Source organism: Heptranchias perlo, chromosome 4 (genome assembly GCF_035084215.1).
Source record: "Heptranchias perlo isolate sHepPer1 chromosome 4, sHepPer1.hap1, whole genome shotgun sequence".
Classification (NCBI taxonomy): Eukaryota; Metazoa; Chordata; class Chondrichthyes; order Hexanchiformes; family Hexanchidae; genus Heptranchias; species Heptranchias perlo.
In genome coordinates this window covers 724,926-752,445 of record NC_090328.1, presented here as the reverse complement: position 1 = coordinate 752,445, position 27,520 = coordinate 724,926, and the positions used below count along the sequence as shown (strand labels likewise).

The window sequence follows — 27,520 nt, the reverse complement described above, 5'->3', positions numbered from 1 at the left end:
CACCAGTGTCTGCTCGTGCTCACTTGTGTGCGGTGACTCTCCAGGTGCCAACCCAACTAACTCACTGCTAGGACCCACCGAGGTATGGATATCTGCGCTGGTGGATGGCTCACTAAGATGTGACGGTGCGCCCTCAGAGGCCTGGAGCTCCTCTGAGGGATCGCCCTCTGCTGTCAATGCAGTCGTTGAAGGGCCTGTAAGAGAGCAGAAGGCAATGTTAAGCATCATCACAGATGTGTGATGTTGCGATGAGCATACTGAGGTGTTCAACATGCCAAGCATTGTTAAGATCAATTCATGTTGTGTGTGATGAATGTTAAAGTTGTGTCACCAGATGTTTTAAAGGAAGTAGGTGAGCACATTGCAGATGCTCGAACTATAATCTTTCAAAGTTCTCTAGATTCAGGAACTGTCCCTCTGGATTGGAAAATTGCACATGTCACTCCGCTTTTTAAGAAAGGAGAGAGAGGGAAACCAGGGAATTATAGACCAGTTAGCCTAACATCTGTTGTGGGGAAAATGTTGGAGTCTATAATTAAAGATAGGGTGACTGAACACCTCGAGAATTTTCAGTTAATCAGGGAGAGCCAGCATGGATTTGTGAAAGGTAGGTCGTGCCTGACAAACGCGATTGAATTTTTTGAAGAGGTGACTAAAGTAGTGAACAGGGGAATGTCAATGGATGTTATTTATATGGACTTCCAGAAGGCATTTGATAAGGTCCCACATAAGAGACTGTTAGCTAAGATAGAAGCCCATGGAATCGAGGGAAAAGTACGGACTTGGTTAGGAAGTTGGCTGAGCGAAAGGCGACAGAGAGTAGGGATAATGGGAAGGTACTCACATTGGCAGGATGTGAGTAGTGGAGTCCCACAGGGATCTGTCTTGGGGCCTCAATTATTCACAATATTTATTAACGACTTAGATGAAGGCTTAGAAAGTCTCATATCTAAGTTTGCCGATGACACAAAGATTGGTGGCATTGTAAGCAGTGTAGATGAAAACATAAAATTACAAAGGGATATTGATAGATGAGGTGAATGGGCAAAATTGTGGCAAATGGAATTCAATGTAGACAAATGTGAGGTCATCCACTTTGGATCAAAAAAGGATAGAACAGGGTACTTTCTAAATGGTAAAAAGTTAAAAACAGTGGATGTCCAAAGGGACTTAGGGGTTCAGGTACATAGATCATTGAAGTGTCATGAACAGGTGCAAAAAATAATCAATAAGGCTAATGGAATGCTGGCCTTTATATCTGGAGGATTAGAGTACAAGGGGGCAGAAGTTATGCTGCAGTTATACAAAACCCTGGTTAGACCGCACCTGGAGTACTGTGAGCAGTTCTGGGCACCGCACCTTTGGAAGGATATATTGGCCTTGGAGGGAGTGCAGCGTAGGTTTACTAGAATGATACCTGGACTTCAAGGGTTAAGTTACGAGGAGAGATTACACAAATTGGGGTTGTATTCTCTGGAGATTTGAAGGTTAAGGGGTGTTGTGGGAAAAAATCACCACTCGGAGTCAGACTTAAAGATTCAACATGCAGTTTATTGGACAAAGTACTCTGGGAGAAGGCTGGACATTCCGCAATGTACGCATATACCTTCTCAACTTTAAAATGGTTGTCATGCTTTTTTATACCTTTGAAATACAGATTTCAGTAGCTTTTACATCATAAATCTTGAGTCCAAAATCCACGCTAACAAGGGGTGATCTGATCGAAGTTTATAAGATATTAAGGGGAACGGATAGGGTGGATAGAGAGAAACTATTTCCGCTGGTTGGGGATTTTAGGAGTAGGGGGCACAGTCTAAAAATTAGAGCCAGACCTTTCAGGAGTGAGATTAGAAAACATTTCTACACACAAAGGGTGGTCGAAGTTTGGAACTCTCTTCCGCAAACGGCAATTGATACTAGCTCAATTGCTAAATTTAAATCTGAGATAGATAGCTTTTTGGCAATCAAAGGTATTAAGGGATATGGGCCAAAGGCATGTATATGGAGTTAGATCACAGATCAGCCATGATCTTATCAAATGGCGGAGCAGGCACGAGGGGCTGAATGGCCAACTCCTGTTCCTAAGTTCCTATGTTCCTACTTTCCCACCTCGCTTTGTATCGTCAGCAAATTTGGATACATTACACTCGGGGCAATTTTTTCACTCAAAGGGTGGTGAGTGTCTGGAACGAGCTGCCAGAGGCAGTAGTAGAGGCGGGTACAATTTTGTCTTTTAAAAAGCATTTGGACAGTTACATGGGTAAGATGGGTATCGAGGGATATGGGCCAAGTGCAGGCAATTGGGACTAGCTTAGTGGTATAAACTGGGCGACATGGACATGTTGGGCCGAAGGGCCTGTTTCCATGTTGTAACTTCGATGATTCTATGATTCTATCTAAGTCATTAATATAGATTGTAAATAGCTGAGGCCCAAGCACCGATCCTTGCGGTACCCTACGAGTTACAGGCTGCCAACCTGAAAATGACCCGTTTATCCCTACTCTCTGTTTCCTGTCCGTTAATGCTATCCATGCTAATGTATTACCCCCAACCCCATGAGCCCTGACCTTGTGTAATGACCTTTTATGCGGCATCTTATCGAATGCCTTTTGGAAATCCAAATATACGACATCCACTGATTCCCCTTTATCTACCCTGCCAGTTACATCCTCAAAAAATTTAATAAATTTGTCAAGCACAATTTCACTTTCATAAAACCATGTTGACTCTGCCTCATCATATTATGATTTTCTACCTGCCCTGTTACCACTTCCTTAATAATGGATTCCAGCATTTTCCTGACGACTGATGTGAGACTAATTGGCCTTTAGTTCCCTGTTTTCTCTCTCCCTCCTTTCATAGAATCATAGAAAATAGGAGCAAGAGTAGGCCATTCGGCCCTTCAGGCCTGCTCCGCCATTCAAAATGATAATGGCTGATCGTCTAACTCAGTACCCTGTTCCCGCTTTTTCCCCATATCCCTTTAGCATTAAGAAATATATCTATCTCCTTCTTGAATACATCTAATGACTTGGCCTCCACTGCCTTCTGTGGTAGAGAATTCCACAGGTTCACCACCCTCTGAGTGAAGAAATTTCTCCTCATCTCAGTTCTAAATGGCATTCCCTGTATCCTGAGACTGTGACCCCTGGTTCTGGACTCCCCAGCCATCGGGAACATCCTCCCTGCATCTAGTCTGTCTAGTCCTGTTAGAATTTTATGTGTTTTGATGAGATCACCTCTCATTCTTCTAAACTCTAGTGAATATAGGCCTAGTCGACCCAATCTCTCCTCATACATCAGTCCTGCCATCCCAGGAATCAGTCTGGTAAACCTTCGTTGCACTCCCTCCATGGCAAGGACATCTTTCCTCAGATAAGGAGACCAAAACTGCACACAATACTCCAGATGTGGTCTCACCAAGGCCCTGTACAACTGCAGTAAGACATCCCTCCTCCTGTACTCAAATCCTCTTGCAATGAAGGCCAACATACCATTCGCCTTCCTAACTGCTTGCTGCACCTGAATGCTCGCTTTCAGCGACTGGTGTACAAGGACACCCAGGTCTTGTTGCACCTCCCCTTTTCCCAATCTATCACCATTCAGAAAATAACCTGCCTTTCTGTTTTTACAACCAAAGTGGATAACCTCACATTTATCCACGTTATACTGCATCTACCATGTTCTTGCCCACTCACCCAAATTGTCTAAATCACATTGGAGCCTCTTTGCATCCTCCTCACAGCTCACATTCCACCCCAGCTTTGTGTCGTCTGCAAACTTGGAAATGTTACATTTAGTTCCCTCATCCAAATCATTGACAGCTGAGAGGAGCCGAGCCGAGCGGAGGGAGCGTCCGATAAAAGGCGGGATTTCAGAGCGCTGAGAGGAGCCGAGCTGAGCGGAGGGAGCGTCCGATAAAAGGCGGGATTTCAGAGCGCTGAGAACAGCTGAGAGGAGCCGAGCCGAGCGGAGGGAGGGTCCGATAAAAGGAGGGATTTCAGAGCGCTGAGAACAGCTGAGAGGAGCCGAGCGGAGCGGAGGGAGCGTCCGATAAAAGGCGGGATTTCAGAGCGCTGAGAACAGCTGAGAGGAGCCGAGCCGAGCGGAGGGAGCGTCCGATAAAAGGCGGGATTTCAGAGCGCTGAGAACAGCTGAGAGGAGCCGAGCCGAGCGGAGCTGCGACCGAGTTCGAAGTGATGTCAGGAATCAGATCGGGACGCGACACAGGGGAGGCACCTGATTGGGGAGTAGGTTCAGGTGAGTATTTCTACTTATCGACAGTAACTGAAGTAAAAGGAAAGGGAAGGACTGCAGATCTTATAGGAAGTAGCGTTTATTTTTTAGTGAATCAAGGTCCCTAGTGTAGTTAACATTCTCTAAATTGAGAACAATTTAAAGGAGTAAACTCCTTAAAGGGAGTGGTAAGTAGTTTTTCTTTCCTTTTTTTTCTCTTGACATTGCAGTTGTTGTTAAGCTAACTTAAGGGTTAAGTCATGGCAGGAGATCCCAGAGCCGTGTCATGTTCCTCTTGTGAGATGTGGGAATTCAGGGCTCCTTCCTGTATCCCTGATTCCTTCACCTGCGGGAAGTGTGTCCAGCTGCAGCTATTGTTTGACCGCTTGACGGCTCTGGAGCTGCGGATGGACTCACTTTGGAGCATCTGCGATGCTGAGAAAGTCGTGGATAGCACGTTCAGTGAGTTGGTCACACCACAGATAAAAATTACTGAGGGAGATAGTGAATGGGTGACCAACAGATAGAGGAAGAGTAGGAAGGCAGTGCAGGGGTCCCCTGCGGTCATCTCCCTCCAAAACAGGTATACCGTTTTGGATACTGTTGGGGGAGATGGCTCACCAGGGGAAGGTGGCAGTGGCCAGGTTCATGGCACCGTGGCTGGCTCTGCTGCACAGGAGGGCAGGAAAAAGAGTGGCAGAGCTATAGTGATAGGGGACTCGATTGTAAGGGGAATAGACAGGCGTTTCTGCGGACGCAACCGAGACTCCAGGATGGTATGTTGCCTCCCTGGTGCAAGGGTCAAGGATGTCTCGGAGCGGCTGCAGAACATTCTGGAGGGGGAGGGTGAACAGCCAGTTGTCGTGGTGCATATAGGCACCAACGATATAGGTAAAAAACAGGATGAGGTCCTACAAGCTGAATTTAGGGAGTTAGGAGTTAAACTAAAGAGTAGGACCTCAAAGGTAGTAATCTCAGGATTGCTACCAGTGCCACGGGCAAGTCAGAGTAGGAATGACAGGATAGCTAAGATGAATACGTGGCTTGAGAGATGGTGCAAGAGGGAGGGATTCAAATTCCTGGGCCATTGGAACCGGTTCTGGGGGAGGTGGGACCAGTACAAATTGGACGGTCTGCATCTGGGCAGGACTGGAACCAATGTCCTAGGGGGAGTGTTTGCCAGTGCTGTTGGGGAGGGTTTAAACTAATGTGGCAGGGGGATGGGAACCGATGCAGGAAGTCAGTGAGAAATAAAATGATGACAGAAACAAAAGGCAGTAAGGGAGAGTGTACAGAACATGACCGGACAGATGGTCTGAGAAAGCAGGGCAAAGACCAAGGGAAGTCTAGATTAAACTGCATTTATTTCAATGCAAGAAGTCTGATGGGCAAGGTAGATGAACTCAGGGCATGGATGGGTACATGGGACTGGGATGTTATAGCTATTACTGAAACATGGATAAGGGAGGGGCAGGACTGGCAGCTCAATGTTCCAGGGTACAGATGCTATAGGAAAGATAGAGCAGGAGGTAAGAGAGGAGTGGGAGTTGCGTTCTTGATTAGGGAGAACATCACGGCAGTAGTGAGAGGGGATATATCCGAGGGTTCGCCCACTGAGTCTATATGGGTAGAACTGAAAAATAAGAAGGGAGAGATCACGTTGATAGGATTGTACTACAGACTCCCAAATAGTCAACGGGAAATTGAGGAGCAAATATGTAAGGAGATTACAGACAGCTGCAAGAAAAATAGGGTGGTAATAGTAGGGGACTTTAACTTTCCCAACATTGACTGGGACAGCCATAGCATTAGGGGCTTGGATGGAGAGAAATTTGTTGAGTGTATTCAGGAGGAATTTCTCATTCAGTATGTGGATGGCCCGACTAGAGAGGGGGCAAAACTTGACCTCCTCTTGGGAAATAAGGAAGGGCAGGTGACAGAAGTGTTAGTGAGGGATCACTTTGGGACAAGTGATCATAATTCCATTAGTTTTAAGATAGCTATGGAGAAGGATAGGTCTGGCCCAAAAGTTAAAATTCTAAATTGGGGAAAGGCCAATTTTGATGGTATTAGACAGGAACTTTCAGAAGTTGATTGGGAGAGTCTGTTGGCAGGCAAAGGGACGTCTGGTAAGTGGGAGGCTTTCAAAAGTGTGTTAACCAGGGTTCAGGGTAAGCACATTCCTTATAAAGTGAAGGGCAAGGCTGGTAGAAGTAGGGAACCTTGGATGACTCGGGAGATTGAGGCACTAGTCAAAAAGAAGAAGGAGGCATATGACATGCATAGGCAGCTGGGATCAAGTGGATCCCTTGATGAGTATAGAGATTGCCGGAGTAGAGTTAAGAGAGAAATCAGGAGGGCAAAAAGGGGATATGAGATTGCTTTGGCAGATCAGGCAAAGGTGAATCCAAAGACCTTCTACAAATACATAAAGGGCAAAAGGGTAACTAGGGAGAGAGTAGGGCCTCTTAAGGATCAACAAGGTCATCTATGTGCGGAACCACAAGAAATGGGTGAGATCCTGAATGAATATTTCACATCGGTATTTACGGTTGAGAAAGGCATGGATGTTAGGGAACTTGGGGAAATAAATAGTGATGTCTTGAGGAGTGTACACATTACAGAGAGGGAGGTGCTGGAAGTCTTAACGCGCATCAAGGTAGATAAATCTCCGGGACCTGATGAAATGTATCCCAGGACGTTATGGGAGGTTAGGGAGGAAATTGCGGGTCCCCTAGTAGAGATATTTGAATCATCCACCGCTACAGGTGAGGTGCCTGAAGATTGGAGGGTAGCAAATGTTGTGCCTTTGTTTAAGAAGGGCGGCAGGGAAAAGCCTGGGAACTACAGACCAGTGAGCCTGACATCTGTAGTGGGTAAGTTGTTAGAGGGTATTCTGAGGGACAGGATCTACTGGTATTTGGAGAGGCAGGGACTAATTAGGAACAGTCAGCATGGTTTTGTGAGAGGAAAATCATGTCTCACGAATTTGATTGAGTTTTTTGAAGGGGTAACCAAGAAGATAGATGAGGGCTGTGCAGTAGACGTGGTCTACACGGACTTCAGCAAAGCATTTGACAAGGTACCGCATGGTAGGTTGTTACATAAGGTTAAATCTCATGGGATCCAAGGTGAGGTAGCCAATTGGATACAAAATTGGATTGACGACAGAAGCAGAGGGTGGTTGTAGAGGGTTGTTTTTCAAACTGGATGCCTGTGTCCAGCGGTGTGCCTCAGGGATCGGTGCTGGGTCCGCTGTTATTTGTTATTTATATTAATGATTTGGATGAGAATTTAGGAGGCATGGTTAGTAAGTTTGCAGATGACACCAAGATTGGTGGCATTGTGGACAGTGAAGAAGGTTATCTAGGATTGCAACGGGATCTTGATCAATTGGGCCAGTGGGCCGATGAATGGCAGATAGAGTTTAATTTAGATAAATGTGAGGTGATGCATTTTGGTAGATCGAATGGGGCCAGGACCTACTCCGTTAATGTTAGGGCGTTGGGGAGAGTTATAGAACAAAGAGATCTAGGAGTACAGATTCATAGCTCCTTGAAAGTGGAGTCACAGGTGGATAGGGTGGTGAAGAAGGCATTCAGCATGCTTGGTTTCATTGGTCAGAACATTGAATGCAGGAGTTGGGATGTCTTGTTGAAGTTGTACAGGGCATTGGTGAGGCCACACTTGGAGTACTGTGTACAGTTCTGGTCACCCTATTATAGAAAGGATATTATTAAACTAGAAAGAGTGCAGAAAAGATTTACTAGGATGCTACTGGGACTTGATGGTTTGACTTACAGGGAGAGGTTAGAAAGACTGGGACTTTTTTCCCTGGAGAGTAGGAGGTTAAGAGGTGATCTTATAGAAGTCTATAAAATAATGAGGGGCATAGATAAGGTCGATAGTCAAAATCTTTTCCCAAAGGTAGGGGAGTCTATAACGAGGGGGCATAGATTTAAGGTGAGAGGGGAGAGATACAAAAGGGTCCAGAGGGGCAATTTTTTCACTCAAAGGGTGGTGAGTGTCTGGAACGAGCTGCCAGAGGCAGAGGTAGAGGCGGGTACAATTTTGTCTTTTAAAAAGCATTTGGACAGTTACATGGGTAAGATGGGTCTCGAAGGATATGGGCAAAGTGCAGGCAATTGGGACTAGCTTAGTGGTATAAACTGGGCGACATGGACATGTTGGGCCGAAGGGCCTGTTTCCATGTTGTAACTTCTATGATTCTATGATTCTATGATATATTGTGAATAGCTGGGGCCCAAGCACTGATCCCTGCGGTACCCCACTAGTCACTGCCTGCCACCCGGAAAAAGACCTGTTTATTCCCACTCTCTGTCAACCAATTCTCAATCCATGCCAGTATATTCCCCCCAATCCCATGTGCTTTAAGTTTGCACACTTACCTCTTGTGTGGGACCTTATCAAAAGCCTTCTGAAAATCCAAGTACACCACATCCACTGGTTCTCCCCTATCTATTCTACTAGTTACATCCTCAAAAAACTCCAGTAGATTTGTTAAACATGATTTCCCTTTCATAAACCCATACTGACTTTGTCCAATCCCATTAATACCTTCCAAGTGTTCTGTTATCACATCTTTTATAATAGACTCTAGCATTTTCCCCACTCCTGATGTTAGGCTAACTGGTCTGTAGTTCCCTGTTTTTTCTCTCCTTTTTTAAACAGTGGGGTTACATTTGCCACCCTCCAATCTGTAGGAACTGTTCCAGAGTCTATAGAATTTTGGAAGATGATCACCAATGCATCCAATATTTCCAGGGCCACTTCCTTTAGTATTCTGGGATGTAGATTATCAGGCCCTGGGGATTTGTCAGCCTTCAGCCCCATTAATTTCCCTAGCACTATTTTTTTACTAATACTGGTTTCCTTCAGTTCCTCCCTCTCACTGGACCCTTGGTTCCCTAACATTTCTGGGAGATTATTTGTGTCCTCCTTTGTGAAGACAGAACCAAAGTATGTGTTTAATTGCTCTGCCATTTCTTTGTTCCCCATTATAATTACCCCCATTTCTGACTGTAGGGACCTACATTTGTCTTCACTAATCTTTTTCTCTTGACATATTTATAGAAGCTTTTACAGTCAGTTTTTATGTTCCCTGCTAGTTTACTCTCATACTCTATTTTTCCCCTCTTAATCAATCTCTTTGTCCTCCTTTGCTGAATTCTGAACTGCTCCCAATCCTCAGACTTGCCGCTTTTTCTGGCAATTTTATATGTCTCCTCTTTGGATCTAATACTATCCCTAATTTCTTTTGTAAGCCATGGTTGAGCCACCTTTCCTGTTTTATTTTTGCGCCAGACAGGAATGAATAATTGTTGTAATTCCTGCACACGTTCTTTAAATATTAGCCATTGCCTATCCACCGTCATCCCCTTTAGTAAAGTTCCCCAATCTATCCTAGCCAACTCGCACCTCATACTTTCGTAATTTCCTTTATTTAGATTCAGGACCCTAGTTTCGGATTCAACTACTTCACTCTCCATCTTAATGAGGAATTCTATCATGTTATGGTCGCTCTTCCCTAAGGGACCCCGCATAACAAGATTGTTAATTAATCCTTTCTCATTGCACAATACCCAGTCTAGGATTGCCTGTTCTCTAGTTGGTTCCTCAATGTATTGGTCCAGAAAACCATCACGTACACACTCCAGGAATTCCTCCCCCACAGTATTATTGCTAATTTGGTTTGATCAATCTATATGTAAATTAAAGTCACCCATGATTATAGTTGTACCCTTCTTGCATGCGTCTCTAATTTCCTGTTTAATGCCCTCCCCTACATCTCCACTTTCTTGAATGGTAGGGTTACATTTGCTACCTTCCAATCTGCTGGGACTGTTCTGGAATCTCGGGAGAGAGAGGTAGAGCGATAGAAAGACAGAGAGCGAGGCAGAGAGAGCGAGAGACACACAAGAGAGAGACAGAGCTGCTCTGCTGAAATGGTTGGGGGGTGAGATCCCCCAGCTCTCTGGGTGATTTGCTCTCTCCCTCGGTCCTCCATTCCTTCCATTTATTTTCCTCTCAGGCTCCCTTTTCTTCTCTTCCCTCTCCCTGAGGGGGAGGATTTCTCTGGCTGTTCTGCACAGTAAAATTGTAAACCCGTTCTTTCTGAACGTGTGCATAATGTCACTGTCACAACCCCTCTGCCCATCTCTCATTATTCCTCTCCTTTCATTCTTTCACCAAGCCCAAGATCCTGAACGCAGAGCACGTCAAGTGACTGGTTCTGGCTCTGGTTCTGATTCTAGTTCACGGACTACCCCGATATGGGGGCCCAAACCAGCAGTGTGCTGTGAGAGGCTCTGGTTCTACAAGGCCAGAAACACTGTATCCAAGGAAACCACTGAAAGCTTGAGTCCCCAGAGACCCTCCCTGCAAGAACAACATTCACAAAGACGCAGCAGCAGTGGAATGTCTGCACTCAAAATATAGAACAAAATGCATTCATCTTAATTATTTGGTCATCCTTAATATATGAAAGGGATCTTCCTGGAGTTTCTCAGCCCCTTCCTCAGAGAGATATTTGTACACTGACAGGGGCCTCTCAGTCCCCTCTCCCTCTCAGGGTGATATCTGTACACTGACTGGTGTCTCTCAGTCCCCTCTCTCTCGGAGAGATATCTGTACAATGACTGGTATCTCTCAGTCCCCTCTCTCTCGGAGAGATATCTGTACAATGACTGGGTCTCTTAGTCCCCTCTCTCTCGGAGAGATATCTGTACACTGACTGGTGTCTCTTCGTCCCCTTTCTCTCGGAGAGGTATCTATATAATGACTGGTGTCTCTTAGTCCCTCTCCCTCAGGGAGATATCTATACAATGACTGGTGTCTCTTAGTCCCTCTCCCTCAGGGAGATATCTATACAATGACTGGTGTCTCTTAGTCCCCTCTCTCTTGGAGAGATATCTGTACACTGACTGGTGTCTCTCAGTCCCTCTCCCTCAGGGAGATATCTGTACACTGACTGGTGTCTCTCAGTCCCTCTCCCTCAGGGAGATATCTGTACACTGACTGGTGCCTCTCAGTGCCTCCCCCAAATCAAGTGGCCTCAAAAATAGGTTGAAATGATACAAATCTGGTTTGCGCCCCATCAGCTTGCGTTTTCCATACCCTCGCTAACACAAATATCTCTGTGTGCCTTGGTGAACAACAATCTGGCAGTATTCAAAGGCAGTCTGAGAGAGTACATTAGAAAGGGTACGGTAGCATAGTGGTTATGTTACTGGGCTAGTAATCCAGAGGCCTGGACTAAAATCCAGAGTCATGAGTTCAAATCCCGCCACGGCAGCTGGTGAATTTAAATTCAATTAATTAATTAAATTCAATTAATTAAATAAAAATCTGGAATTAAAATACTAGTATCAGTAAGATGGCCATGAAACTACCGGATTGTCGTAAAAACCCATCTGGTTCACTAATGTCCCTTAGGGAAGGAAACCTGCCGTCCTGACCCGGTCTGGCCTAGATGTGACTCCAGACCCACAGCAATGTGGTTGATTCTTAATCGCCCTCTGAAATGGCCTAGCAAGCCACTCAGTTGTAAAATCTCGCTACGAAAAGTCATAATAAGAATAAAACCGGACGGACCACCTGGCATCGGACCTCTAGGCACTGGACACGACAACGGCAAAACACCAAGCCCAGTCGACCCTGCAAGGTCCTCCTTACTAACATCTGGGGACTTGTGCCAAAATTGGGAGAGCTGTCCCACAGACTAGTCAAGCAACAGCCTGACATAGCCATACTCACAGAATCATACCTTTCAGCCAACGTCCCAAACTCTTCCATCACCATCCCTGGGTATGTCCTGTCCCACCGGCAGGACAGACCCACCAGAGGTGGCGGTACAGTGATATACAGTCAGGAGGGAGTGGCCCTGGGAGTCCTCAATATTGACTCTGGACCCCATGAAATCTCATGGCATCAGGTCAAACATGGGCAAGGAAACCTCCTGCTGATTACCACCTACCGTCCTCCCTCAGCTGATGAATCAGTCCTCCTCCATGTTGAACACCACTTGGAGGAAGCACTGAGGGTAGCAAGGGCACAGAATGTACTCTGGGTGGGAGACTTCAATGTCCATCACCAAGAGTGGCTCGGTACCACCACTACTGACCGAGCTGGCCGAGTCCTGAAGGACATAGCTGCCAGACTGGGCCTGCGGCAGGTGGTGAGCGAACCAACACGAGGGAAAAACTGACTTGACCTCGTCCTCACCAAACTACCTGTCGCAAATGCATCTGTCCATGACAGTATTGGTAGGAGTGACCACCGCACAGTCCTCGTGGAGACGAAATCCCATCTTCGCACTGAGGACACCATCCAACGTGTTGTGTGGCACTACCACCGTGCTAAATGGGATAGATTCAGAACAGATCTCGCAGCTCAAAACTGGGCATCCATGAGGCGCTGTGGGTCATCAGCAGCAGCAGAATTGTATTCCAGCACAATCTGTAACCTCATGGCCCGGCATATTCCTCACTCTACCATTACCAACAAGCCAGGGGATCAACCCTGGTTCAATGAGGAGTGTAGAAGAGCATGCCAGGAGCAGCACCAGGCGTACCTAAAAATGAGGTGCCAACCTGGTGAAGCTACAACTCAGGACTACATGCATGCTAAACAGCGGAAGCAACATGCTATAGACAGAGCTAAGCGATTCCACAACCAACGGATCAGATCAAAGCTCTGCAGTCCTGCCACATCCAGTCGTGAATGGTGGTGGACAATTAAACAACTAACGGGAGGAGGAGGCTCTGCAAACATCCCCATTCTCAATGATGGCGGAGTCCAGCACGTGAGTGCAAAAGACAAGGCTGAAGCGTTTGCAACCATCTTCAGCCAGAAGTGCCGAGTGGATAATCCATCTCAGCCTCCTCCCGATATCCCCACCATCACGGAAGCCAGTCTTCGGCCAATTCGATTCACTCCACGTGATATCAAGAAACGGCTGAGTGCACTGGATACAGCAAAGGCTATGGGCCCTGACAACATCCCAGCTGTAGTGCTGAAGACTTGTGCTCCAGAACTAGCCGCGCCTCTAGCCAAGCTGTTCCAGTACAGCTACAACACTGGCATCCACCCGACAATGTGGAAAATTGCCCAGGTATGTCCTGTCCACAAAAAGCAGGACAAATCCAATCCGGCCAATTACCGCCCCATCAGTCTACTCTCAATCATCAGCAAAGTGATGGAAGGTGTTGTCGACAGTGCTATCAAGCGGCACTGACTCACCAATAACCTGCTCACCGATGCTCAGTTTGGGTTCCGCCAGGACCACTCGGCTCCAGACCTCATTACAGCCTTGGTCCAAACATGGACAAAAGAGCTGAATTCCAGAGGTGAGGTGAGAGTGACTGCCCTTGACATCAAGGCAGCATTTGACCGAGTGTGGCACCAAGGAGCCCTAGTAAAATTGAAGTCAATGGGAATCAGGGGGAAAACTCTCCAGTGGCTGCAGTCATACCTAGCACAAAGGAAGATGGTAGTGGTTGTTGGAGGCCAATCATCTCAGCCCCAGGGCATTGCTGCAGGAGTTCCTCAGGGCAGTGTCCTAGGCCCAACCATCTTCAGCTGCTTCATCAATGACCTTCCCTCCATCATAAGGTCAGAAATGGGGATGTTCGCTGATGACTGCACAGTGTTCAGTTCCATTCGCAACCCCTCAGATAATGAAGCAGTCCGAGCCTGCATGCAGCAAGACCTGGACAACATCCAGGCTTGGGCTCATAAGTGGCAAGTAACATTCGCGCCAGATAAGTGCCAGGCAATGACCATCTCCAACAAGAGAGAGTCTAACCACCTCCCCTTGATGTCTCGGAGTGGCTACAGAACATTTTGGAGGGGGAGGGCGAACAGCCAGCTGTCGTGGTGCACATAGGCACCAACGATATAGGTAAAAAAGGGGATGAGGTCCTAAAAGCAGAATATAGGGAGTTAGGAGGTAAATTAAAAAATAGGACCTCAAAGGTAGTAATCTCAGGATTGCTGCCAGTGCCACGTGCTAGTCAGAGTAGAAATAGGAGGATATTTCAAATGAATACGTGGCTAGAGGAATGGTGCAAGGGGGAGGGATTCAAATTCCTGGGACACTGGAAACGGTTCTGGGGGAGGTGGGACCAGTACAAACCGGACGGTCTGCACCTGGGCAGGGCCGGGACCGCTGTCCTAGGAGGAGTGTTTGCTAGTGCTGTTGGGGAGGGTTTAAACTAAAGTGGCAGGGGGTTGGGAACCTGAGCAGGGAGAGAGAGGAAAGCGTAACAGGAAGGGACAGAAGGTATGGAGTAATAGGTAAAGTGTTAAAAAAGGAAAAAGCAGGAACTAAGCGTCACAAAACAGATTTGAAAGTTCTTTATCTGAATGCACGTAGCATTCGTAATAAAATGGACGAGTTAACGGCACAAATAACTACGTATGGGTATGATCTTGTGGCCATTACAGAAACATGGCTGCAGGGTGACAACGACTGGGAATTAAATATGCCAGGGTATTTAACAATCAGGAAGGACAGGCAGGAAGGAAGGGGAGGTGGGGTGGCTATGTTAATAAAGGAAGGAATCACTGTAATACAGAGAAATGATATTGGGACAAAGCATCAAGATAATGAAACAGTTTGGGTGGAGATAAGGAATAATAAGGGAAAAAAAACATTAGTGGGCGTAGTATATAGGCCTCCTAATAGTTGCAACTCTGCTGGAAGAAGTATTAATCAGGAGATAGTCGGGGCATGTAATAAGGGAACAGCCATAATTATGGGGGATTTTAATTATCATATTAACTGGACAAATCAAATTGGGCAGAGCAGCCTTGAGGACGAGTTCATTGAGTGCATCAGGGATGGATTTCTTGAGCAGTATGTAACTGATCCTACAAGGGGGCAGGCAACCTTGGACCTGGTCCTGTGTAATGAGTCAGGATTAATTAATAATGTCCTAGTTAAGGATCCCCTTGGAACGAGCGACCACAACATGGTTGAATTCCATATCCAATTAGAGGGTGAGAAGGTTGATTCTCAAACAAGCGTACTGAGCTTGAATAAAGGAGACTATGATGGTATGAGAGCGGAATTGATTAAAGTGGACTGGGAAAATAGATTAAAGGGTAAGACGGTACATGAGCAGTGGTGTTCATTTAGGGAGTTATTTTACAACTTTCAAAATAAATATATTCCACTGAGGAAAAAAGGGTGTAAAAGAAATGACAGCCACCCGTGGCTAAGTAAAGAAATCAAGGATAGTATCCGACTAAAAACAAGGACATATAAGGTAACCAAACTTAGTGGGAGGATAGAAGATTGGGAATTCTTCAAAAGACAGCAAAAAGTAACTAAAGGATTGATTAAGAAAGGGAAGTTAGATTATGAAAAGAAATTAGCAAAAAATATAAAAACAGATAGCAAGAGTTTCTATAGTTATATAAAAAGAAAAAGGGTGGCTAAGGCAAACATAGGTCCCTTAGAGGATGAGACCGGGAAATTAATGGTGGGAAACATGGAGATGGCAAAAATGCTGAACAAATATTTTGTTTCAGTCTTTACAGTAGAGGACACTAAGAATATCCCAACACTGGACAAACAGGGGACTCTCGGGGGGGAGGAGCTAAATACGATTAAAATCACTCAAGAGATGGTACTCAGTAAAATAATGGGACTCAAGGCGGATAAATCCCCTGGACCTGATGGCTTCCATCCTAGGGTCTTGAGGGAAGTGGCAGTAGGGATTGTGGATGCTTTGGTGATAGTTTTCCAAAATTCCCTGGACTCAGGAGAGGTCCCGGCAGATTGGAAAACTGCTAATGTAACACCGTTATTTAAAAAGGGTAGTAGGCAGAAGGCTGGAAATTATAGGCCAGTTAGCTTAACATCTGTGGTGGGTAAAATTTTGGAGTCTATTATTAAGGAGACAGTAACGGAACATTTAGATAAGCATAATTTAATAGGACAAAGTCAGCATGGCTTTATGAAGGGGAAGTCATGTCTGACAAATTTGCTTGAGTTCTTCGAGGATATAACGTATAGGGTGGATAAAGGGGAACCAGTGGACGTAGTGTATTTAGACTTCCAGAAGGCATTCGACAAGGTGCCACATAAAAGATTATTACTTAAGATAAAAAATCACGGGATTGGGGGTAATATTCTGGCATGGGTGGAGGATTGGTTATCGAACAGGAAGCAGAGAGTTGGGATAAATGGTTCATTTTCGGACTGGCAACCAGTAACCAGTGGTGTTCCACAGGGGTCGGTGCTGGGTCCCCAACTCTTTACAATCTATATTAACGATTTGGAGGAGGGGACCGAGTGCAACATATCAAAATTTGCAGATGATACAAAGATGGGAGGGAAAGTAGAGAGTGAGGAGGACATAAAAAACCTGCAAGGGGATATAGACAGGCTGGGTGAGTGGGCGGAGATTTGGCAGATGCAATATAATATTGGAAAATGTGAGGTTATGCACTTTGGCAGGAAAAATCAGAGAGCAAGTTATTTTCTTAATGGCGAGAGACTGGAAAGTACTGCAGTACAAAGGGATCTGGGGGTCCTAGTGCAAGAAAATCAAAAAGTTGGTATGCAGGTGCAGCAGGTGATCAAGAAAGCCAACGGAATGTTGGCTTTTATTGCTAGGGGAATAGAATATAAAAACAAGGAGGTATTGCTGCAGTTATATAAGGTATTGGTGAGACCGCACCTGGAATACTGCATACAGTTTTGGTCTCCATACTTAAGAAAAGACATACTTGCTCTCGAGGCAGTACAAAGAAGGTTCACTCGGTTAATCCCGGGGATGAGGGGACGGACATATGAGGAGAGGTTGAGTAGATTGGGACTCTACTCATTGGAGTTCAGAAGAATGAGAGGCGATCTTATTGAAACATATAAGATTGTGAAGGGTCTTGATCGGGTGGATGCAGTAAGGATGTTCCCAAAGATGGGTGAAACTAGAACTAGGGGGCATAATCTTAGAATAAGGGGCTGCTCTTTCAAAACTGAGATGAGGAGAAACTTCTTCACTCAGAGGGTGGTCGGTCTGTGGAATTTGCTGCCCCAGGTAGCTGTGGAAGCTACATCATTAGATAAATTTAAAACAGAAATAGACAGTTTCCTAGAAGTAAAGGGAATTAGGGGTTATGGGGAGCGGGCAGGAAATTGGACATGAAGCTGAGTTCGGATCGGTCAATGCCCTGTGGGTGGCGGAGAGGGCCCAGGGGCTATGTGGCCGGGTCCTGCTCCGACTTCTTGTGTTCTTTAGATTTGTGGTTGGGATCAGATCAGCCATGATCTTATTGAATGGCGGAGCAGGCTCGAGGGGCCGATTGGCCTACTCCTGCTCCAATTTCTTATGTTCTTATGTTCTTATGTTCAACGGCATTACCATCGCCGAATCCCCCACCATCAACATCCTGGGGGTCACTATTGACCAGAAACTTAACTGGACCAGCCATATAAATACTGTGGCTACGAGAGCAGGTCAGAGGCTGGGTATTCTGCGGCGAGTGACTCACCTCCTGACTCCCCAAAGCCTTTCCACCATCTACAAGGCACAAGTCAGGAGTGTGATGGAATACTCTCCACTTGCCTGGATGAGTGCAGCTCCAACAACACTCAAGAAGCTCGACACCATCCAAGATAAAGCAGCCCGCTTGATTGGCACCCCATCCACCACTGCAGCAACTCGCCAAGGCTTCTTCGACAGCACCTCCCAAACCCACGACCTCTACCACCTAGAAGGACAAGGGCAGCAGGCGCATGGGAACAACACCACCTGCACGTTCCCCTCCAAGTCACACACCATCCCGACTTGGAAATATATCGCCGTTCCTTCATCGTCGCTGGGTCAAAATCCTGGAACTCCCTTCCTAACAGCACTGTGGGAGAACCGTCACCACACGGACTGCAGCGGTTCAAGAAGGCGGCTCACCACCACCTTCTCAAGGGCAATTAGGGATGGGCAATAAATGCCGGCCTTGCCAGCGACGCCCACATCCCGTGAACGAATAAAAAAAAAAGAAAGCTTTAGTCTAACCTTTGTGCCTGCAATCATCATTATATAAAATGAATTAATTGTAGAGTTGTTGTGTTGTTGTTTTGTGTCAGTGACAATCTGTGGGAATTCCAGTCACAGCCGTAATGAGAAATCAGACAGACTCCGTTCATGGACCCTATTAACCTTCCTGTTTTCAATCAGGTTTGTTGTTTTCATGTTTCCAACATTTGGCAGTTCCCTCAAGCATTCATCGCTTGGGCTGCTTTCAAGCTCCAACGTTGGCAGTGACTCCTGACAAGTTAATTTCAGTCCTGATATTTCACAGGGAAGTAGTCCACTGTACTGTATATCAATGCTAATTGTTGAAAGGAGATATCTGTACACAGGCTGGTGTCTTCCAGTCCCCTCTCCCTCAGGGAGATATCTATACACCGACTGGTGTCTCTCAGTACCCTCTCCCTCAGAGAGATATCTGTACACCGACTGGTGTCTCTCAGTACCCTCTCCCTCAGGGAGATATCTGTACACTGACTGGTGTCTCTCAGTCCCCTCTCTCTCAGGGAGATATCTATACACCGACTGGTGTCTCTCAGTCCCTCTCTCTCAGGGAGATATCTGTACACTGACTGGTGTCTCTCAGTTCCTTCTCTCTCAGGGAGATATCTGTACACTGACTGGTGCCTCTCAGTCCCTCTCTCTCAGGGAGATATCTGTACACTGACTGGTGTCTCTCAGTCCCTCTCTCTCAGGGAGATATCTATACACTGACTGGTGTCTCTCAGTCCCCTCTCTCTCAGGGAGATATCTATACACCGACTGGTGTCTCTCAGTCCCTCTCTCTCAGGGAGATATCTGTCTAATGACTGGTGTCTCTCAGTCCCCTCTCTCTCAGGGAGATATCTGTACACCGACTGGTGTCTCTCAGTCCCCTCTCTCTCAGGGAGATATCTATACACTGACTGGTGTCTCTCAGTCCCTCTCTCTCAGGGAGATATCTGTACACATGCTGGTGTCTCTCAGTCCCTCTCTCTCAGGGAGATATCTGTACACAGGCTGGTGTCTTCCAGTCCCCTCTCCCTCAGGGAGATATCTGTACACTGACTTGTGTCTCTCAGTCCCCTCTCTCTCAGGGAGATATCTGTACACCGACTGGTGTCTCTCAGTCCCCTCTCTCTCAGGGAGATATCCATACACTGACTGGTGTCTCTCAGTCCCTCTCTCTCAGGGAGATATCTATACACCGACTGGTGTCTCTCAGTCCCCTCTCTCTCAGGGAGATATCTATACACCGACTGGTGTCTCTCAGTCCCTCTCTCTCAGGGAGATATCTATACACCAACTGGTGTCTCTCAGTACCCTCTCTCTCAGGGAGATATCTGTACACCGATTGGTGTCTCTCAGTTCCTTCTCTCTCAGGGAGATATCTGTACACTGACTGGTGCCTCTCAGTCCCCTCTCTCTCAGGGAGATATCTATACACCGACTGGTGTCTCTCAGTCCCCTCTCTCTCAGGGAGATATCTATACACCGACTGGTGTCTCTCAGTCCCTCTCTCTCAGGGAGATATCTGTCTAATGACTGGTGTCTCTCAGTCCCCTCTCTCTCAGGGAGATATCTGTACACCGACTGGTGTCTCTCAGTCCCCTCTCTCTCAGGGAGATATCCATACACTGACTGGTGTCTCTCAGTCCCTCTCTCTCAGGGAGATATCTGTACACAGGCTGGTGTCTTCCAGTCCCCTCTCCCTCAGGGAGATATCTATACACCGACTGGTGTCTCTCAGTACCCTCTCCCTCAGAGAGATATCTGTACACCGACTAGTGTCTCTCAGTACCCTCTCCCTCAGGGAGATATCTGTACACTGACTGGTGTCTCTCAGTCCCCTCTCTCTCAGGGAGATATCTGTACACCGACTGGTGTCTCTCAGTCCCCTCTCTCTCAGGGAGATATCCATACACTGACTGGTGTCTCTCAGTCCCTCTCTCTCAGGGAGATATCTATACACCGACTGGTGTCTCTCAGTCCCCTCTCTCTCAGGGAGATATCTATACACCGACTGGTGTCTCTCAGTCCCTCTCTCTCAGGGAGATATCTGTCTAATGACTGGTGTCTCTCAGTCCCCTCTCTCTCAGGGAGATATCTGTACACCGACTGGTGTCTCTCAGTCCCCTCTCTCTCAGGGAGATATCCATACACTGACTGGTGTCTCTCAGTCCCTCTCTCTCAGGGAGATATCTATACACCGACTGGTGTCTCTCAGTCCCCTCTCTCTCAGGGAGATATCTATACACCGACTGGTGTCTCTCAGTCCCTCTCTCTCAGGGAGATATCTATACACCAACTGGTGTCTCTCAGTACCCTCTCTCTCAGGGAGATATCTGTACACCGACTGGTGTCTCTCAGTTCCTTCTCTCTCAGGGAGATATCTGTACACTGACTGGTGCCTCTCAGTCCCCTCTCTCTCAGGGAGATATCTGTACACTGACTGGTGCCTCTCAGTCCCTCTCTCTCAGGGAGATATCTGTACACCAACTGGTGTCTCTCAGTTCCTTCTCTCTCAGGGAGATATCTATACAATGGCTTGTTTCTTTCAGTCCCCTCTCAGGGAGATATCTGTATACTGACATACAAATAGCAGTTTGAGTTTTATAAATATGGGCCTGGAGTACAAGGGTACAGAGTGTAGTGGTTATGTTATTGGATTAGGAATCCAGAGGCCTCGACTAATTAATCCATAGAATGTGGTTCAAATCCCACCACAGCAGTTTGAGAAATTGAGTTCAGTTTTAAAAATAGTAAAAGTGACCATGAAGCTTTTGGATTGTCTTAAAAAACTAATGTCCTTTAGGGAAGGAAGCCTGCCGTCCTTACCCGGTCTGGGCCTATACGTGACTCCAGTCCCACACCAACAGGGTTGACTTTTAACTACCCTCTGAAGTGACCCAGCAAGCCCCTCAGTTGTATCAATCTGCTACAAAAAATATAACATGGACCACAGTGGATCAAGAGGAAGGCCCCTCACCAGCACCTTCTCAAGGGTGGCCAATAAGTGCAGCCTTGGCAGCGATGCCCACCTCCTCAAGAATGAATATAAAAACACAAGACTACGAACATTTCAACAAATGAATTAAGAGCCGGAGTAGGCCATTCGGCCCCTCGAGCCTGCTCTGCCAATTGATAAGATCATGGCTGATCTGATTGTGACCTCAACCCTACTTTCCCGTCTACCTACTATAACCTTTGACTTCCTTGTTAATCAGGAATCAATCTAACTCAGCCTTAAAAATATTCATGATGTGGAGATACCGGTGATGGACTGGGGTGGACAAATGTAAGGAGTCGCACAACACCAGGTTATAGTCCAACAGCTTTATTTGAAATCACAAGCTTTCGGAGGCTTCCTCCTTCGTCAGGTGAGTGAAGGGTTCCATAAAGGCACCGCATATATAGTCAGAGTGACTATATATTCTCTGACTATATATGCGGTGCCTTCATGGAACCCTCACTCACCTGACGAAGGAGCAAAGCTCCGAAAGCTTGTGATTTCAAATAAAGCTGTTGGACTATAACCTGGTGTTGTACGACTCCTTACATTTAAAAATATTCAATGACCCTGCCTCCACTGCTGTCTGGGGAAGGGAGTTCCACAGACTCACGGCCCTCAGAGAAAAAATTTCTCCTCATCTCTGTCTTAAATGGGAGACCCCTTATTTTTAAACTGTGACCCCTAGTTCTAGTCTCTCCCACAAGGGGAAACATCCTCTCAGCATCTACCCTTTCTACTCCCCTCTGGATCTCATATGTTTCAATAAGATCACCCCTCATTCTTCTAAACTCCAGTGTATACAGGCCCAACTTGTCCAACCTTTCCTCATAGGATAACTCCCTCATCCCAGGAATCAGTCGAGTGAACCTTCTCTGAACCGCCTCCAAAGCAATTATGTCCTTTCTTAAATAAGGACCAAAACTGCACACAGTATTCTCGATGTGGTCTCACCAATGCCCTGTACAACTGTAGCAAAACATCTCTACTTTTATATTCCATTCCCCTTGCAATAAATGACAATGTTCCATTTGCCTCCTAATCACTTGCTGTACCTGCATACTAACTTTTGTGATTCATGTATTAGGACACCCAAATCCCTCTGTACCTCAGAGTTCTGCAATCTCTCTCCATTTAAATAATATACTGCTTTTCTATTCCTCCTGCCAAAGTGGACAAGTTCACATTTTCCCACATTATACTCCATCTGCCAAATTTTTGCCCATTCACTTAACCTATCTATATCCCTTTGCAGACTCCTTGGGCTCGATTTTCGCGTCGGGTTTCCTGCGGGTTTCCAGCGGGGGGGGCCCCGAAAATCCCGATATCCGGTCACGTGACCGGATCGCGCCGAAATCCCGGCCACTTCCGGGTAACGCGCTGACGTGCGGGGCTGCGCGCGCAAGCCCCGCTGGTGGGAATCCCGCAGGCAGTTAAAGCCAGCGGGGTTCCACTTGAGAGTACTTACCTTGCTTGTTGAGGTCATTTAATGAGCTGAAGCAGCTGTCAAAAGAGGAAGTGTGGGATTTTAGGTTCAAGGCAGTGAGTTTCACACACTGGGGGAAACAGTCTCTCTCCAACCAGGCGTGTTGCAGCCAGCAGCCTGTGGCAGGTGCCAAGGTGCACTCCACGGCGGAGAGCCCTCACCCACGCAGGAGGCCACCGCGTCACATAGGGCAACCCCTGCCCTTCACCACCCCCCGCCAAGCCAGAGGACAGACCGACATGAAACCGCAGCCCCAGTCCGAGGAACCACCCACCTACCCTGCACAACCCCTCAGACCAACACCTGCCAGATGGGTGGTGCGTGGACACCCTCGGAGGACGAACAGCATGACCAGCCCCAGCAGCCTCGCAGTCCACGCCGTCCGCCGCAGAGACGTGGAGCCCCCCAACACGGTGTTGTTGCACGTCCACCTGCACAGCAGGAGGGAGGGCTACCGCAGGGAGAGACGCATCGCAGAGGGCACTACCCTCGCCACAGGGTCCACAGACCGAGGCGCAGCTCCCCGGACCTCTCCGAGCAGCAGTGCACACGGAGGCGCAGATTCGCTCGACATGTAGTTGTGGAGATCTGCAGGCTCTTTCATGCCGAGCTGCTCCTGGCTGGCCCCAGCACCAACTGCTTACCTGTCGCTGTCAAAGTCACCACTGCCCTCCACAACTTCTCCTCCGCATCCTTCCAGGGTGCAGCCGGCTACACCGCCGATGTCTCTCAGTCGTCTGCGCGGAAGAGCCCTGCAAATACACCTGCACCTACTCTGCAGTAACACGATGGGTGGCATCAGTGGTGGGTCCTCATAGTGATACCCAGGAGCGGGCATTATTGGACACAACGGACAGGATTCGCGGAGACATGGCAGTGGTGGTGTCAATATAATGTGTGCTGTTTGTTGCTCTGAAATTCAATATAGGTAACACCCAGGACAAACCCTCAGACACCCTTGTGCATCCCCTTCATGCTCACGACACGTTTGCCTTACGCTGCCTACTGCACATATGTGATGCATGCCCTGTGGCTGCAGCACAGGTGGTGGCAGGTTGAGTGAGGCTGGCCGTGAGGGAGATGCACGAGAGGGTGAGTATGGGATGGAGCAATGAGATTGTATGAGGATTGGGTTGCGTGTTAGTGGCGGGGTGAGTACTGGCGAGGTGAGTAGGTGGAGGTAAGATGAGGATGGGGTTTGAGTGGCTATGAAGGGTGATGTGACAGAATAGTATTGGCGGTGCCGAAGGAGATGAGGGGTGGGGGCAGTGTTGTGGCAGACGGAGTGTAGGGGAAAGACTTCGTGTTCTCACTGTGGCTGACCTACTGCGGTCATTGCAGCGCCTCCTGCACTGTATGCAGGTGGGCGATATGTTGGTGGCGCAGGTGACCCCCTCTGCCACCTCGAGCCAGGCCTTCTTGGTGGCAGAGGCAGGCCGCTTCCTCCCGCCCGCCGGGGGGAAGATCTGTGTCCTCCCCCTCCTCCTCACCCCATCTGATGATACCTGGAGTGAGGCATCATTAAACTGGGAGCAGCCTTCCCCCTGGGCTGCTCCATGCTGCAATTTGTTCCATTGGTTGCAGCATCTGTCAGTGGAGGACTGCCCCTTTAACTAGAGAGCCTCCAGCTGACAGATCGTACTGCGCATGCGCAGCCCGCCCGACGCGCAGACCAGCAGCGTGGACCCCGGAGGAGCAGGTAATTGATTCCTATTAGTGTGTTGCCTGCTACGATCGCGCGGGCAACCCACTAATTTCGCCGAGCGTGTTGACCACGCTCCTGGAGGACCACCCGCTGGGAACCCGCAGGCCTGCTAAATTCGAGCCCCTTATGTCCTCTTCACAACTTACTTTCCTACCTACCTTTGAGTCATCAGCAAATTTAGCAACCATACATTCGGTCCCTTCATCCAAGTCATTGATGTAGATTGTAAATAGCTGAGGCCCAAGCACTGATCCCTGTGGCACTCCACTCGTTACATCATGCTAACCTGAAAATGACCCATTTATGCCTACTCTCTGTTTCCTGTTAGCTAACCAATCTCTTATCCATGCTGATATGTTACCCCTTACACCATGAGCTCTTATTTTGTGTAATAGCCTTTGATGTGGCACCTTGTCAAAAGCCTTCTGGAAATCCAAGCACACCACATCCACAGGATCCCGTTTATCCATGTTACTAGTTAATTCCTCAAAGAGTAAAGAGGTTGTAAAGATTCTGAGGGGTTTTGATGGAGTGAATGGACAATTTCCTCTGGCTGGAGAGTCAGTGATGAGGGTTCATCACTTTAAAATGATGAATGAGAGTGAGAGAAGGAGTACCTGCACCTTATAACCAAGGCCTTGTTATCTACTGGAACATCCCTTTGTGGTTCTATTGAAAGCCAAGAGATGAGCCACTAGGGGAGACACTCGGGGTGGAATTCCAGTCAGGTGGCTCCTTTGTCCACCTCTTTGAATCCAACCCATTTCGCCGGGCCGGGGTCAGTTCTAATGCCCAGTGAGCTCCCAACAGCATTCCCACCACTGAGTGAGCTCACCAGTGGGAACAGGAGAATCCCGACAGAGTTGCATCAGGGACAGCACCGGAGCAGCACCAGAACAGGCAGCAAGCAGCCTTAAAAGGGGCATCAAGGCTTCCACAGAGATGGATGTCTACAGCAGGAAAGTGCTGGACCTGAACTGGAGATAGAGGAGGCCTGTAAGAGGCCTTTTCCCCGCACTAGGTGACCTCGGGTTGTTACCATTGCTTCCGGCAAGTGCCAGTTAACACAGGCTGACAGGAGGCAAGTCCACCAGGGACCTAGGTCCTCTTCTGCCACCGCAGGCCCCACCCCTCAGTATTATTTGCATGCAGTGAGTGGGGAAGGAGCAGCCGGTGGTGGTCCCAGTGGGAATGGGGAGGGAAATCCCGCTGGGACAGTGAGGCAACGACAGGCCTCACTACTCAAATTTTCCCTTGTTCTCTGCTGCAATCCCACTCAATTTCGGGCAGGTTGGTGGAGGAGAATCCAGCTCAGTCTCCCTCCTTTCCCTCTCTCGCCGTTGCACACAATCTCACTAACACTGGTTGTGATCCCGGTTATTTTTATTCCATGCCCACATACCTTCTCTTATTTTGTTTCTTTCTCACCATGTCTCTCCCTTGTCTCACTATTTATGACCCCCAACCTGTCTCTATCCCTTCCATTAAACAAACACAAATACACGCACAAACACATGCACACTCCACCAAGCCTGATTATCGACCTGTCTGGACTGACTTTTTTCACTCCGGACTGTTTTTATTTGTAACATCAAACCAAATTCCTATCCCCCACCTTCTCTCTTTCACCCCCAATGCAGGAGAAACTCATCATAAGCTAACAACAAATATCCTTCCAATTAAATAGAAGAACTTGACATTTCACAACATAAATCAGTCATGTGTGAATTAGGAGTGACTTGTTAAAACAAGTCAGACGGCTGTCAGCATTCTAGGCCCAGTTACACATTAATTGCTTCCGTCTGTAACTTACCTAACAAGACAACTGTCAGGATTTTGGCTGATTCTGAAGACGTCAGAAGTACGAATACGAAAGCCAACAGAAGAAATCTACGTCTCTCCGCCATGGTCCGGTTCGCAGGGCTCTTGGGTGAATGATTCCAAATTTCAGCTCCGGTTCCAGAGGTTTGGGAAATTTTTTGCAGCCAAGACGAGATGTCCAAGATTGAGAAAGAAGACCGTGACTATAACCTAGAAACTCCAAGACCGGAAGGAGAAGGTAAGACATCAGACTACCACAAAAATCAAAAACTCAATACAACATCCAACACACACCACCCCTCAGCAACACTCCCACCTCAACTAAACATCCAACTCCCCCTCAATAACACTCCCAACTCAACACAAAATCCAACTCCCCCTCAATAACACTCGCAACTCAGCACAACATCCAACTCCCCCTCAATAACACTCGCAACTCAGCACAACATCCAACTCCCCCTCAATAACACTCCCAACTCAGCACAACATCCAACTCCCCCTCAATAACACTCGCAACTCAGCACAACATCCAACTCCCCCTCAATAACACTCCCAACTCAGCACAACATCCAACTCCCCCTCAATAACACTCGCAACTCAGCACAACATCCAACTCCCCCTCAATAACACTCGCAACTCAGCACAACATCCAACTCCCCCTCAATAACACTCCCAACTCAGCACAACATCCAACTCCCCCTCAATAACACTCCCAACTCAGCACAACATCCAACTCCCCCTCAATAACACTCCCAACTCAATCAAACATCCAACTCCCCCTCAATAACACTCCCAACTCAATCAAACATCCAACTCCCCCTCAATAACACTCCCAACTCAGCACAACATCCAACTCCCCCTCAATAACACTCCCAACTCAGCACAACATCCAACTCCCCCTCAATAACACTCCCAACTCAATCAAACATCCAACTCCCCCTCAATAACACTCCCAACTCAATCAAACATCCAACTCCCCCTCAATAACACTCCCAACTCAGCACAACATCCAACTCCCCCTCAATAACACTCCCAACTCAGCACAACATCCAACTCCCCCTCAATAACACTCCCAACTCAATCAAACATCCAACTCCCCCTCAATAAAACTCCCAACTCAACACTACATCCAATACCCCCGTAATATCACTCCCATGTCAACACAACATCCAACTCCCCCTCAATAACACTCCCAACTCAATCAAACATCCAACTCCCCCTC

General features: G+C 47.5%; 1 protein-coding gene across 3 annotated transcripts in view; it reads right to left on the bottom strand.

Moving 5' to 3' along the window:
• The window catches only part of LOC137320680 (UDP-glucuronosyltransferase 3A1-like), a 90,449-nt gene that overhangs the window by 41,469 nt on the left and 21,460 nt on the right, over positions 1–27,520 (bottom strand). The window contains exons 1-2 of one of the 3 annotated variants that reach the window (XM_067982358.1): positions 26,291–26,349; positions 79–194 (exon numbers count right to left, since the gene is read on the bottom strand). Coding sequence is in view for 2 of the 3 variants with exons in the window: in XM_067982357.1 (XP_067838458.1) it covers positions 26,291–26,384 (94 nt within the window). In the remaining variant the exon portion in view is untranslated. Of the gene's footprint in view, positions 1–78; positions 195–26,290; positions 26,516–27,520 lie in introns of those variants that run through there. The other 2 variants (XM_067982357.1, XM_067982356.1) reach the window with 2 other exon arrangements.